The 13,998-nt window shown below is 42.4% G+C and overlaps 1 protein-coding gene across 1 annotated transcript in view; it reads left to right on the top strand.

Annotated features, from left to right (window-relative positions):
- The window catches only part of KIF5B (kinesin family member 5B), a 115,532-nt gene that overhangs the window by 42,099 nt on the left and 59,435 nt on the right, over positions 1 to 13,998 (top strand). Inside the window, exons 2-5 of the mRNA XM_082259193.1 lie at positions 5,871 to 5,958; positions 9,686 to 9,759; positions 9,843 to 9,947; positions 13,366 to 13,414. Of these exons, the coding sequence (XP_082115319.1) occupies positions 5,871 to 5,958; positions 9,686 to 9,759; positions 9,843 to 9,947; positions 13,366 to 13,414 (316 nt within the window). The remainder of the gene's footprint in view (positions 1 to 5,870; positions 5,959 to 9,685; positions 9,760 to 9,842; positions 9,948 to 13,365; positions 13,415 to 13,998) is intronic.

Raw genomic sequence — 13,998 nt, 5'->3', positions numbered from 1 at the left:
TTGGCCACCAGGTTTGCACACATCCCAGGGGGGACTCCTCTTGGCAGATACTCTCCAAGTCATTAGGGTTTTGAGGTTGACGTTTGGTAACTCGAACCTTCAGCTTCCTCCACATATTTTCTATGGGATTAAGGTCTGGAGACTGGCTAAGCCACCCCAGGACATTAATATGCTTCTCCTCGAGCCACGCCTTTGTTGCCTTGGCCATGTGTTTTGGGTTATTGTCATGCTGGAATACCCATCCACGACCCATTTTCAATGCAATGGCTGAGGGAAGGAGGTTCTTACCTCAGATTTAATGGTACATGGCCCCGTCCATCATATCTTGGATGCAGTGAAGTTGTCCTTTCCCCTTCGCAGAAAAAAAACCCATAATGTTTCCACCTCCATGTTTGACAGTGGGGATGGTGTTCTTTGGGTCATAGGCAGCATTCCTCCTCCAAACATGGCGAGTTTAGTTGATGCCAAAGAGCTCTATTTTGGTCTCCTCTGACCACAACACTCACCCTGTTCTCCTCTGAATCATTCATATGTTCATTAGCATATACATGTACATGTGCTTCCTTTAGCGGGAGACCTTGCAGGCGCTGAAGGATTTTAGTCTTTCACGGCATACTGTTACATTTTGTCTTGGTGACTTTGGTCCCAGCTGCCTTGAGATCATTGACTAGATTCTCATGTGTGGTTCTGGGCTGTTTCCTCGCTGTTCTTATGATCATTAAAACTCCACAAGGTGAGATCTTTGTGTAGGTCTACAATCTTGTCCCTGACATCCTTGGACAGCTCTTTGGTCTTGGCCATGGTGAAGAGATTGGAATCTGGAATCTGATTGCTTCTGCGGACAGATGTCTTTTATATAGGTAACAAGCTGAGATTAGAAGCACTTCCTTTGAGAGTGCTCCTAATCTCAGCTCGTTACCTGTATAGAAGATACCCGAAGCCAGAAATCTTGCTGATTGATAGGGGATCATTTTACTTATTTCACTCATTAAAATGCAAATCAATTTTTAACTTTTTTGAAATGCGTTTTTCTTGATATTTTTTTGTTCTGCCTCTCACTGTTAACCACTTAAGCCCCGGAAGATTTTACCCCCATTCCGACCAGGGGGTATTTTGCGATTCGGCACTGCGTGAATTTAACGCACAATTGCGCGGTCGTGCGACGCTGTACCTAAACGAATTTGACGTCCTTTTTTTCCCACAAACAGAGCTTTCTTTTGGTGGTATTTGATCACCTGTGCGATTTTTTGATCACGCGCTATAAACAAAAAAAGAGCGTCAATTTTGCAAAAATAGCAATATTTTTCACATTTTTTTTATATGAAATTCCCCCAAAAAAAAATGTAAAAATCAAAATTTTTAAAAATTTTCGGCCAATTTATTTTATGCTACCTATGTTTGGTAAAAAAAATCGCAAAAAGCGTATTTTGATTGGTTTGCGCAAAAGTTATCGCGTTTACTAACAAAGGGAAAGATTTTTGTCATTTTTGTTGTTTTTTTTTTTAACGCGTAATGGCGGCGATCTGCGATTTTTTTTGCGGTACTGCGACATTGCGGCGGACAGATCGGACCCTTGACTGACATTTTTGACACTTTTGGGGTTACCAGTGACATTTCTACAGTAATCAGTGCTATACATATGCACTGTTACTGTAAAAATACACTGGTAGTGAAGGGGTTAACTTTATTTGGAAGGGAGGGGCTGTGTGTGTCCCTAGGGGCGTGGTTTCTACTGTGATTGGCTGTGGCTCTAGCTGTAAGGACACTGATCAACGGATCTACATACCAGATCCGTTTTATCAGTGTCTTTGCAGCGAGGAGAATGACAGGCAGTTTGTTTACACAAGCTGCCTGACATTCTCCCTCTCCCCCGCCGATCGCCGAGTGACCGGCGGACATCGGGTCCGCTGGTCACACGCGCGGGGGGGTCCGTGACCACGCGGGAGCGGGAGCGCGCCCCGGGGGGCGCGCGCTCGCTCCCTAGACCCTCACAAGCAAGCAACGTAGCCCTACGTTAGTTTGCCTGTGAGGGGCTGACCGCCGACGTAGATAGTCGTGCGGCGGTCGGCAAGTGGTTAAAATAAACCTACCATTTTTAAATTATAGTCTAAATATTTCTTTGTCGGTGGGCAAACGTACAAAATCAGCAGAGGATCAAATACTTTTTTTCCTCGCTGTGTGTGTGTGTGTGTGTGTGTGTATGTATGTGTGTGTATATATATATATATATATATATATATATATATATATATATATATATATAATGTGTATGTGTGTGTGTGTATATATAATATATATGTATATACAGTACAGACCAAAAGTTTGGACACACCTCATTCAAAGAGTTTTCTTTATTTTCATGACTATGAAAATTGTAGAGTCACACTTCAAGAGGTAGTCACCTGAAATGGTCTTCCAACAGTCTTGAAGGAGTTCCCCGAGATGCTCAGCACTGGTTGGCCCTTTTGCCTTCACTCTGCGGTCCAGCTCACCCCAAACCATCTGGATTGGGTTCAGGTCCGGTGACTGTAGAGGCCAGGTCATCTGGCGCAGCTCCCCATCACTCTCCTTGGTCAAATAGCCCTTACACAGCCTGGAGGTGTGTTTGGGGTCATTGTCCTGTTGAAAAATAAATGATGGTCCAACTAAACGCAAACCGAATGGAATAGCATGCCGCTGCAAGATGCTGTGGTAGCCATGCTGGTTCAGTATACCTTCAATTTTGAATAAATCCCCAACAGTGTCACCAGCAAAGCACCCCCACACCATCACACCTCCTCCTCCATGCTTCACGGTGGGAACCAGGCATGTAGAGTCCATCCGTTCACCTTTTCTGCGTCACACAAAGACACGGTGGTTGGAACCAAAGATCTCAAATTTGGACTCATCAGACCAAAGCACAGATTTCCACTGGTCTATGTCCATTCCTTGTGTTCTTTAGCCCAAACAAGTCTCTTCTGCTTGTTGCCTTTCTTTAGCAGTGGTTTCCTAGCAGATATTCTACCTAGAAGGCCTGATTCACACAGTCTCCTCTTAACAGTTGTTCTAGAGATGTGTCTATTGCTAGAACTCCGTGTGCCATTGACCTGGTCTCTAATCTGAGCTGCTGTTAACCTGCGATTTCTGAGGCTGGTGACTCGGATGAACTTATCCTCCGCAGCAGAGGTGACTCTTGGTCTTCCTTTCCTGGGGCGGTCCGCATGTGAGCCAGTTTCTTCGTAGCGCTTGATGGTTTTTGTGACTGCACTTGGGGACACTTTCAAAGTTTTCCCAATTTTTCGGACTGACTGACCTTCATTTCTTAAAGTAATGATCGCCACTCGTTTTCCTGTACTTAGCTGCTTTTTAGTCTATTCAGTAGGGCTGCGCATCTTCACTTACCTCATGATTCGATTCGAGTATGATTATTAGGGTCGCGATTCGATATGATTCGATTCCACGATGCATCACGATTAACGGAAGTAAGCAGAGCTGTTGCGCAGTAGAGCTAGGCGGGAAGCGGACGCCTACATGCGTCTTATCCAGCAATGACAGAAGAGGGAGGGGGAGGAGCCAGAAATCGATTATTCGGGGGGTCCGCATCGATGCAGAATCGTGGGTGGCCGAATCGCGATGCATCGATGCAACGATTATTTTCAACAGCCCTACTATTCAGTAGGACTATCAGCTGTGTATCCACCTGACTTCTGCACAACACAACTGATGGTCCCAACCCCATTTATAAAGCAAGAAATCACACTTATTAAACCTGACAGGGCACACCTGTGAAGTGAAAACCATTTCAGGTGACTCTACAATTTTCATAGTCATGAAAATAAAGAAAACTCTTTGAATGAGAAGGTGTCCAAACTTTTGGTCTGTACTGTGTGTGTGTGTGTGTGTGTGTGTGTGTGTATATGTGAATATATATATATATATATATATATATATATATATATATATATATTTTCAGTTTTGCTCAACATTTGTGCCATATCATATAGGCTTATTGATGCTGAGCTAATTTTTTTGGTCTAACCTCACTGCTATAATATGTATAACTCATCATACATAGCTCATTATACCCAACTTCTGTATTAGGCTGGGTTCGCATAAATCTGGTGCGAGTTTCCAAAGCAGCTGTTCAGTAGTTCAGCTGTGATTTAGATGCAAATTTTTGGAGCTGGTGACTTTAACATTCTCTAGTTGTTAGGGAGCAGGCCGGGAAGCCAGCCATCGCGTCCTTAACGGATGACTTATCAGCTGTCAGCGGAGCTAAATATAGAAAGCCATCTACCTGCCCGGAACTGCATGTCCCGGGCATCCGGCAATACCAATTGCGCATCCCTGAGGGGGGGAGCTTGAACTTACTCATCCCTCAAACCCCCCCCCCCTTCCTTTTCCTGCATGTTGGATGAGGGTCTGATATGGATTTTGGGGGGGTGGAGACATTTTTTTTTTTTGGTGTAGGGGGTACACCTTAAAATTCATGCCAGACTCGAAAGTGCCTGGTATAGATTGGGGGAGGATTGCACGCTGTTTTTGGGTTGATCAAATTCGTGTTCAAAAGTGATGACCTGTGCGATTCAGATACATTCCCATAGAAGGCTATAGCCGGGGATTCGCATCTGAACTGCACCGCAGTGCGCAGGACTCTTTCAATTGGCACTGCCGCTGCACTGCATATATGGGAACCGGCTCCATAGAGAAGGCTGCTGGTTCACATGTAAATCAGGTGCTGTTAAAAGCCCATCCAATTCACATATATGTGAACAGGGCCTTAGATGGAATGCTAGTACAAGATGGCATATTGGTAAAAAAAATTGTATGCTATATATATCTGTCTTAACCTGTATCAGTTGAAAAAAAGTGGGAAATGGCCCTGGATCCATTAGGTTATTATATTGGTAATCTTAGCAGGTATTTAAGTTGGAATAAGTAATCTGGTTCCCAGAGGGGGGCTTCTACACCCACACCCTGGAATTTCTCTACATTCTCCTTGGCTTGTAGTGTAATGTACAAAAATGTATATTGAAGTGCCACACCACCAGTGAAAGGTCCAGATGAAATTTTATTCAAATAAAGTCATAGGGACAATCCAAAAAGTTCCAAAAAGAGCTTGATTGGAATCAATGTGAATGCACTAGGAAAGAACTGAACCTTTTTATTGAAATTTCTACCAGTGTGATTACAAGCATGGCTCTTGTCTGCCAAACCAGCTGCTGACAAGACCCGTGCTTGTAATCACACTGGCAGAAATACTATTACGTCTGCAGTTTACTTCTTGTCCATTCACATTGTTTTTAATTAAGATGCATCGGGTATTTGGACCCCTGAAACTCATTGGCTACTTTTCAGGTTGTCCCCCTGACTTTTATGGGAATGAGGTCATATCTGGACCTTTTTTTAGCAGTAGTGTTGTGCTTCAATTTACATTTCTGTTACATTAACCTGTATTGGGTCGGGTCCATAGTATTTCCCTTATAACTAAAGCCCTGTACACATGCTCCGGATGACACCGGCCGGTTCAATAAAAACCGGCCGACATTCTGCCTGTGTGTATGGCAGCCGGCCGAGCATGCTGTAAAACCAGCAGCCAACCGGCTCCCGATCAGAGCTCCCAGCTAATGGCTGATAGCTCTGATCAAAGTGTTCTGGCAGGGGAGCTGTCCCCCCTGTCACAACACAACAGCTCAGCAGTGGGATCGCTGTACTAACGTCAGATTGTTAGTACAGACGCTCCGACTGGAGCTGGGTTGAATGGGGAAATATAGAATTGTGTACCAGGCTTGACATTATACTCTGTACCACCAGAACCATTACCATAGCCTGTCCTCTATAACCTTCATGCTGATCTGACTCTTTTTTTTTTTTTTTCCCTCCTTATATAGGCGAAACCTTATGTCTATGACCGAGTATTCCAGTCAAACACCTCTCAAGAACAAGTTTACAATGCCTGTGCTAAAGCAATTGTTAAAGGTAAGAATAATTGATAATAAAATTCTTCAACCATAAAAAGGTGTGCTTTTATTAGTTATTGGATTTAAATGATCTAGTGCCATAACTGCAGAGGTTTGTAACCGCAGTATTCTTGCACATTTAGGGCCTGTTTACACCAGAAGCTGTGTTGGAACACAGCTGCTGGTGTGTGGTGTCCCGATAAAGGCTGTGTGTTTTTTTTTTTTTTTTTTTCAAACTTTAGTGATATGTCACAAAATATTTTTGAACGTATATCACCAGACACAAAGCAGCTACTATTGGACACTGACAAGAAAAGACAGGAAGTCTCTTGTAAGTCATAACCCCTCCCATGTAGGAGAGGCTTCAGTGATGATGGTCACTGCTATGCAGCTTTCTGCATGGTTTTCCAGATTCCAGATGATTCCTACAGGGATCAGGAGACTGATTCAATCCTCATTTATTCCTACAGCTATAATTGCTCAGAGGAATGGTACCTGGACTCGGCACTAGACTTGGCATAGGACAGGAGGTTGCAGTCATTGCACTTCCCGATGTCCATACCCCCCAGCACCCTTCGCTCTCTAGCAGGGTTGGCGTCTTTGCTGTAGGTAGGGACAGGAAAGTTCTCCCCCTCTTGGAAGATGCTGACGATGGTCACCAGCTTAATGGGCTGTGGGGGAGTTCTGGAATACCTTTTGGTGCAAGGACTTGGTCTCCACAGGAGTGAGTGTTGTCCATCAATATTCTAGAACAGCAAGTGATCTGATTTGCTCCTCTGAATTGGTCAATGCAATAGAAAGTTCTCCCTATAGCAGTTTAGTCTGACAATAGTTCTCTTTGGGGGAGTGGCTCTTTACCTGGAGGTGTTCGAGAAGAGCGGTCGATGGACGAACATACCAGTTCTGGATCTTCTGGTGTCCAGGTTCAACATTGGACCAGTCTCTCCTGACTTATGGCTTTCCTCCAATAATGCATCAGCTCCCCAGTATTTGGGTTGAAGAAATACTGGTGATTCTATTTGTTCCATCTTGATCCAGGGGAATGTGGTGGACTGTCCTTGGGTTCTTCTGGATTGTCCCGACCTCCTGGCGCTAGGTTCGCTCTTCCGTCCTTCTTTATGGTTGCAGGCTTTAACTGCCTGCCTATTAAAGACAGTCTTGAGAGATGGAAATTTCTGATTCTGATATTCCTACTCTTTGAAAAGCTAGACAGGCTACCTTGAGGAAGATTTACTACTGGCCTTGGAAATCACATTTTTCCTGGTGAGACTAACCAATTTCATCCTCGCAAGTATGTTGTGGTCTGTATCTTGGGGTTGACATTTTTTTGGCCTTGAGTATGATCAGGGGGGGTCAGTTTTCAGCTTTGGCCTTTTTTCTTTCCGAAAGCTGATTGCTTTTCTCAGTTTGGATCTTTCTGTTTTACAGAAAGCACAGTTTGAACCTATTTGAGACTATTCTTTGGTACTTTTGACGAGGAAGGTTGTATTTTTGGATGCAATTACTTAAGCTCATAAGGCTTTGGAACTGGCGGCCCTTTTTTAAGGAAAAATTACTGATTCTTCGGCCTCAACCATCTTTCTTACCACGTGTGGTTTTGGTTTTTCCATTTAAACCAGGACATTATTTTACGTGTTTTTGCTTCTCAGCCTCAGTCATCGGGGGACAAAGCACCACAGTTTAGTTGTGGTCAGTGCTATTAAAAGTTGTCTGAAGTCTACTACTGATATTCAATCAGATGCTCAATGTGTGATTCCTGAAGGTCCAAAGATAGGTCATGCAGCTTCCAAATCTTCAATGTTTTTTGTTGGATTTGCCTGGAAATTTCTCAAGCTTATGGGTTGGAAGGCATGGTTCCACCTTTTCCCAGTGACGGCTCTCTCTACTAGTACAGTTGGGCTTCCTGAGCTATCTGCCATCAAGCTTCCGTGGCTCAGGTTTCAAAGCCACTACTTGGTCTTACGTTCAAGCTTTTGCAAAGTTTTAACAGGTTGTTAGTGTTGCTGTGCACACTTATTTTGGTCGCAGTGTTTTTCAGGCTGCTGCATGAGGTTCTTTTTGGGTTGTTTTTGGGGGATTGTTGCGGTTTCCCTCCACTCATTTAAATGCTTTGTGACATCCCTGATGGTAAGGATTATTAAAGCTACTGTGTCCCGTGATGTACTACATAGTAAAATTGTAATTTTGGCTTGCCTGTAAAATCCATTTCTTGGAGTACCTCATGGAAGACGGTGACCCTCTATGACCCTCCCCTCTATGTTGTGGTTTATGGCTTGCTACAAAACTGAAATGTCTCCTACATGAAAGGGGTTATGGCTAGGTTACGGACTTCCTGCTTTTCTTGCCAGTGTCCAATTACCTGTAGGTGGCAGGTAACCATAATAGTAAGTATTATTAAAGCTGCTCTGTGTCACTTGAGGTAGTCAAAATGGACTTTGCAGGTAAGTTGAAAATCTAATTTTCATACATTTCTGTTGGCAGCAGTACGTGTACCATGCTGCGCTAAAAAAGTTCTACATGCTGTATTTTTTTTCAGTGCACACCACAACTGGCCTTAGTGCCGGTTCACATGTATACAATGTCGGGAACCCTGCAAATCCACTGTGGGTTCCCGCATCGCATTCAAATCGCAAGCAGTTCAAACTGCCATATGCAAATTGCTGGGGGTGTCAATACAAAGTTAACGACACCCCTAGATCAGTTCGCCTATCGCATAACTGTCAGTTCGGACATGGATCGCATAGGTTTGAACCACCATGTGATCGGATTCTGCTGCGGACCCAAAAAAAGGTCCTGTGCGTGTTATGGCTGAATCCGATGCAAATTCAGCCATACAATCTGTATGGCTGAATTCGCATCGCACAGACATCGCATGTGATTTTCAGAGCACTGTGCTCCGAATCACATGCAATGTCTGTTATCGCTATAGTGTGAAGCGGGACTTAAAGTAAAACAGAATATTTTTCATCCTTTTCATCCTGTCGTATGTGGATCTGTGGTAACATTACTGATGCCTATATTAGAACCATTTTTGCGCTCTATCCATGTCGTATTTGTTTTTAAAGCTGTTTACATTGTTATATACTGTGATCAAAATGTGCATCAAAGCTCAGGGAATACAAAGATACGTAAAAAAATGTTGTGTGAATTTTAGACATACAGTAGCCCTGCGTGTTAGATGTTTAGCTTGTATTGAATTTGCATTGTGAGAGTAACAGAATTGAGGTTTTGATGTCTTGCTGTACGTTTTATGGCATGCTTTTGTACATTTGGTACACAAAAAATGTAATAACATCCGCAAAAGAAGTGACTGCTTACTGATGATACCTAACATAAAGGTAAAATTTACATCATCACAGCAGCAAGTAATGAAACGTTGGGTGAGAATTATGGTAAAAATGCTTTTACCATATGATAAAAGGTTTGACAGCTATTTACCATTCTCTGAAATAATGGTGCAACAAAATGAAATATTTTTAGCTGTGACTTGGGGAAGTGAATGTTTACAATCCCTGTAAAGCAAGCAATTCAAAATCCATACTCGCCTATTCTGCTACCCCACCAATAAATTTTGCTCACGAAAGATCTTCTGTATTTAGCACACTTCCAAGTAGCTGCTTGATTTGCTTGGATTGCCTTTCACCTTTTCCAATAGCAACAGAGTTGCTTTAAGAGGCTTTTCTGAATGGGGAATGATTACATTGTCGTAGTTTGCTAGCATTAATATCTAACACTTTGTCCTCCAGATGTACTGGAAGGATACAATGGTACAATATTTGCCTATGGACAGACATCGTCCGGAAAGACCCACACCATGGAGGTAAAAAATCATGCAGTTTGCTGTGGTATGTGTTGTGATGTTGTGTTACTTTGCAAATAAGAATGTGTTTTTTTTCTACTTAGGGAAAATTACATGATCCAGATGGAATGGGGATTATTCCTAGAATAGTGCAAGATATATTTAACTACATTTATTCCATGGATGAAAACCTGGAGTTTCATATAAAGGTAAACCGAGCATAAGTTAAATTGCCTTAAAATATGCAGTCTGAGAGCACAGAAGTGGCATCTCCCCTTCTGCACCCCCTTTTTTCTGTCTCATAGAATGTATTGCTCTGATTTTTGCCTTGTGGAATTATGCACTGCTTCCAAGTCTTCTACCTTCAGATCAACTTTTTTTAGAACTAGTCTCCTTTCTTTTGTAATAAAAAATACTTTCATTAGCAAGGCCCGTGTTTAAATCTGACATGGGCTGGTGTTAGGTTATATAGCCAAACGTTTGTGGACTCCCTTCCAAATTGGGTTCATATGATTCCAGTGAAGGGTAGTGTTTGAGGCTTTAGCATACAGTGCTAAGACATTTTAGTCTATTGTGTGCTTCAAACCTTGTGGTCACTGTTAAGTGCCATTTTCTGGTCCTGTATGAACGTACCCCTGTGCTCTGTAAAGACAGTTTGTCAAGTCTGACATGGAGAAACTCAAGTGACCTAAGAACAGCCATAGATGTTGGATGAATCTCGGCCGGTTCAGCAGGAACTGGGTGAGATTCGAACTGTGTATGGGCAAGCTGAATGTACAACCAGCCTGCCGGATTTACTTGTGATTTTTACTAGCGACAATCTCACTATATCACTAGCAATATTTACTGTCTTCTCCCTGCGGGGATGGCATCCCACACTGGGAGAATACAATGTCTCTGGCAGGAGGGATTCCCCTGTCAGCGCTGTCTCTGTTGATGGGGGAATCATGCAAATTTCTTTCCTGCAACCTGTGGTTGCAGGAAAGAAATTCACGGTCTTTGGCCTGCCTTACTTTAAAGTAGAACTATAGGCAAAACTTTTTTTTTTTTTTTTCATTTTGGATAGAGTAAGGGAGGGTTATAATGCCTGTCAGATTTATCTTCACCTTCTGTGTCCCATTGCAGATATTTTCCTTCATTTCCTGTCCCATAGCCAAACATTAAAAGAAAATAAAGTTCAGCGCTAAGATATAAATAGTGCATAAAATCATTAAAACATCAACATTAAAATGTATAAAATGCACATAAAAGAGCAAAGTTCATAAAGTCCTTAAAAGCTGTTTTCCCATGTGAGAATGGGAGATTGATAGACCACCACTCCAAACGTGATTCCACCACCACAGATATTACAGCCTCTCACCTCCAGTACTCGACCACTAGGGGTCACAATACTCAACAGCAATATTGGAGACAGCCAGAAGATCAAGACATCCAGGATTTCAAAGGGATCTCAATGATTCACATATGACAATCCAGGAAAAAATAAATGGAAAAACGATCTAATGCTCTCAGTATATCAAGGACATTTATTAAAGTAAAGGTAAAAACTTTGCACTCACAAGTAAGGCACTGTCACAGTGCCAGAAAGCAGACAGGATTGCAAGCAGACATGTAAACGAATGTTCCAGGCATCAGAGCGGCGCAGGTGACGTCAGACTCCTCCCCCCGTACGCGTTACATCTGTGGGCGTGACTTCTTCAGCGGGGTGAGGAGAATGAACGTACCTGATCTTTTTAAAGCTGTCTCATAGCAACGAGATACCGGTAATCTGGAACCAGGAAGTGGAGGGGAATGATGAAACTCCGCCCCCTCCACCGACACTCGCCCAGCTTCCTGCAGACACCGGATCTCCAGATTCAATGCTGGTGGAGCCATCAAGCAATTTGCAGAGGAGAAAAATCACGGATTAACCCCTGCACCACTGCTACAGCTCCATATTCATAGTGATTAAATTGCAAATAACCAAAAGTTACACTTTGCCCGCAATTCATTGCCTAAAATAGACAAACAGGCAGTAAAAAATATATATAAAAATGTCAGAATATGACATCAGCCGCGGCTCTCCAGTTGGAACAATATACACATAAATTATAAAATCACGTAAATATATATAAAATACATATATATACAGATGAATCACGCAAATACTATAAAATGCAGACATATACTAAAGAAACTAAACATACTAAAATCAACTATTAGAAATGAAACAGTTAAGGTCAAAATCAGCGTTTAATCCTCCTGGTGACAGCACATTGGTCCGGTAAATCCAGAAGGATTCCCTGCGACCTAATTGTCGCACGAAATTTCCACCCCTCCAGTGGTGGGCTGTTTTTTTTCTATACCCCAAACATAGCCAAACATGAAGTGAGGAAATATCTGCAAATTAAGGGAATTCCTTGGGGCGCCCCCACCTCACCGGAACTAATATTCCCATTTGAAGAGTTTACCTCTTTTCTGGCAACAACCCAAATTTTGGGGTTTTCGTTTACTTTCAGTGACAATGGTAAGCAGGACAAGTAGAGAGGATGAGTCTCCTTAAAGGGGGGGGGGCACAGACTGCAATAAAAAACTGACAGGTGTTCTAATCCCTCTCCACTCTACTCAAGATTATGAAAATATAGTTTTGCCCTTAGTACTTTATACTTTAACATTCATGTAGCACCTTTGGAATGATTTGGGAACCAAGTCTCATCATCCAGCAGCCGTACCTAAACTACTAACTGCTCCTTTGACTGAAGGGGCACACATTTCCACAATCACACCCCAAAATCCTATAGAAAGCATGTCCAGAGAAGTGCAAACAATTTTACATGCATGGGGCAGGGACAACTTAATAATATTGTGCATGGTTTTAGGATGCTATGTTCATCTAGCACACATAATGGTTGTTAGGTGACTACAAACTGTTGGCCTTTAAAGACTAAGTTCACCTTTTAAGAGAAAAATGCACACATTTTTGCAGCTAAAAAAATGTGTATTTTACACAGGAGCTGTTAAAGTATTGCACCCACATCAGTGGATTGCGGGTACAATATTAGGCTCCTGCATCCACTTCCTACAGCTCTATGCTCATACCTGTGTATGGGCTTTCAGTTATTAAGCTTCAGAAACTATCAATAGACTGAGTGCACTGATCAGCATGCTCGTAGTCCATTGAGAACTACAAGTCCATCTGCCACTGTGGAACATAGGACTTGTAGTAGTATGCTTCTGTTCATGCACAGATTTCTGTGAATGAATAACGTGCTGTGCAGGTGGAACCCTTGCCCACTGTCATGGAGGTTGGGGGATCGGGGGCTGAAGCTTAGGGTTCTTGGGAACATGTTGCATGCTGAAGACGGGTGTAACCTGTTGCTAGAGGTGGAGATGGCCTTTAAAAGTGCTACCCTGCCCACTGTGCTTCTTGCTTCCCAGTTCAGCTGCTTCTTTGAATAGACCTGCTGTGCCTGCAACCTTCTAAAGGCAGCTGATGCCTGCCTAACCTAAATGCAAGCTTTGCTAAAGAAAATAAAGCTATCTAATAAGAAAAGGGTCAACTTGCTGTTGCTTAGGCAAAGAATACTATTAAAAAAAACTTGCAGTGAAATATGTTTGTGTTGCTCATGAGTGGTTTGTTTTGTTTAGGTATCCTATTTTGAAATCTATCTAGACAAGATTAGAGATCTGTTGGATGGTAAGTTTTTTTTTTTTTTTTTTTTTTTTTTTTTTTTTTTTTTATATGCAGATTACTATTTTTAACTCCCATGTGGTGCATGGATATGATGGAGTTGTTGCAACGTGGCACAGCCACTTGTAGTCTGCATCAGGGGGACATGTGTTACAGGGTGACAACACAGGGGCACATATGGGACCAAGCTGCACACCCTTGTTAATCCACAATCGCCAGTATTTTATTTTTTCCAATAAAAGATGCAGATTTGAAAATTATGTTTTAAAATACATTAGCAAGTTAAAGCATTTCTAAACCCCAAAACAAAATTTTAATATTTCAGCTTACCAGTCCATAGATGGGCAGACTGCATTTTTTCAGCTAGTTCTCCTTTGAATACCTTTTTTTCTGGCATATAAGACGACCCCCCCTACTTTTCAAGTTAAAACATAGGTTTTGGGCTATACTCGCAGTATAAGCCTACCCCCCATCCGAAGCAAAGGCAACACCATATACGCCGAGTATAAAAAAAATCCCAAAGGTAATTAAGTAAAGCTGGATACACACTATCCAACTTTTGTTGTTAGATTTCCTTCAGATTTACCTTT

Source organism: Pelophylax lessonae (genome assembly GCF_965119305.1).
Source record: "Pelophylax lessonae genome assembly, chromosome: 5".
In the NCBI taxonomy this organism is placed as follows: domain Eukaryota; kingdom Metazoa; phylum Chordata; class Amphibia; order Anura; family Ranidae; genus Pelophylax; species Pelophylax lessonae.
This window is presented reverse-complemented; position numbering and strand designations above follow the sequence as displayed.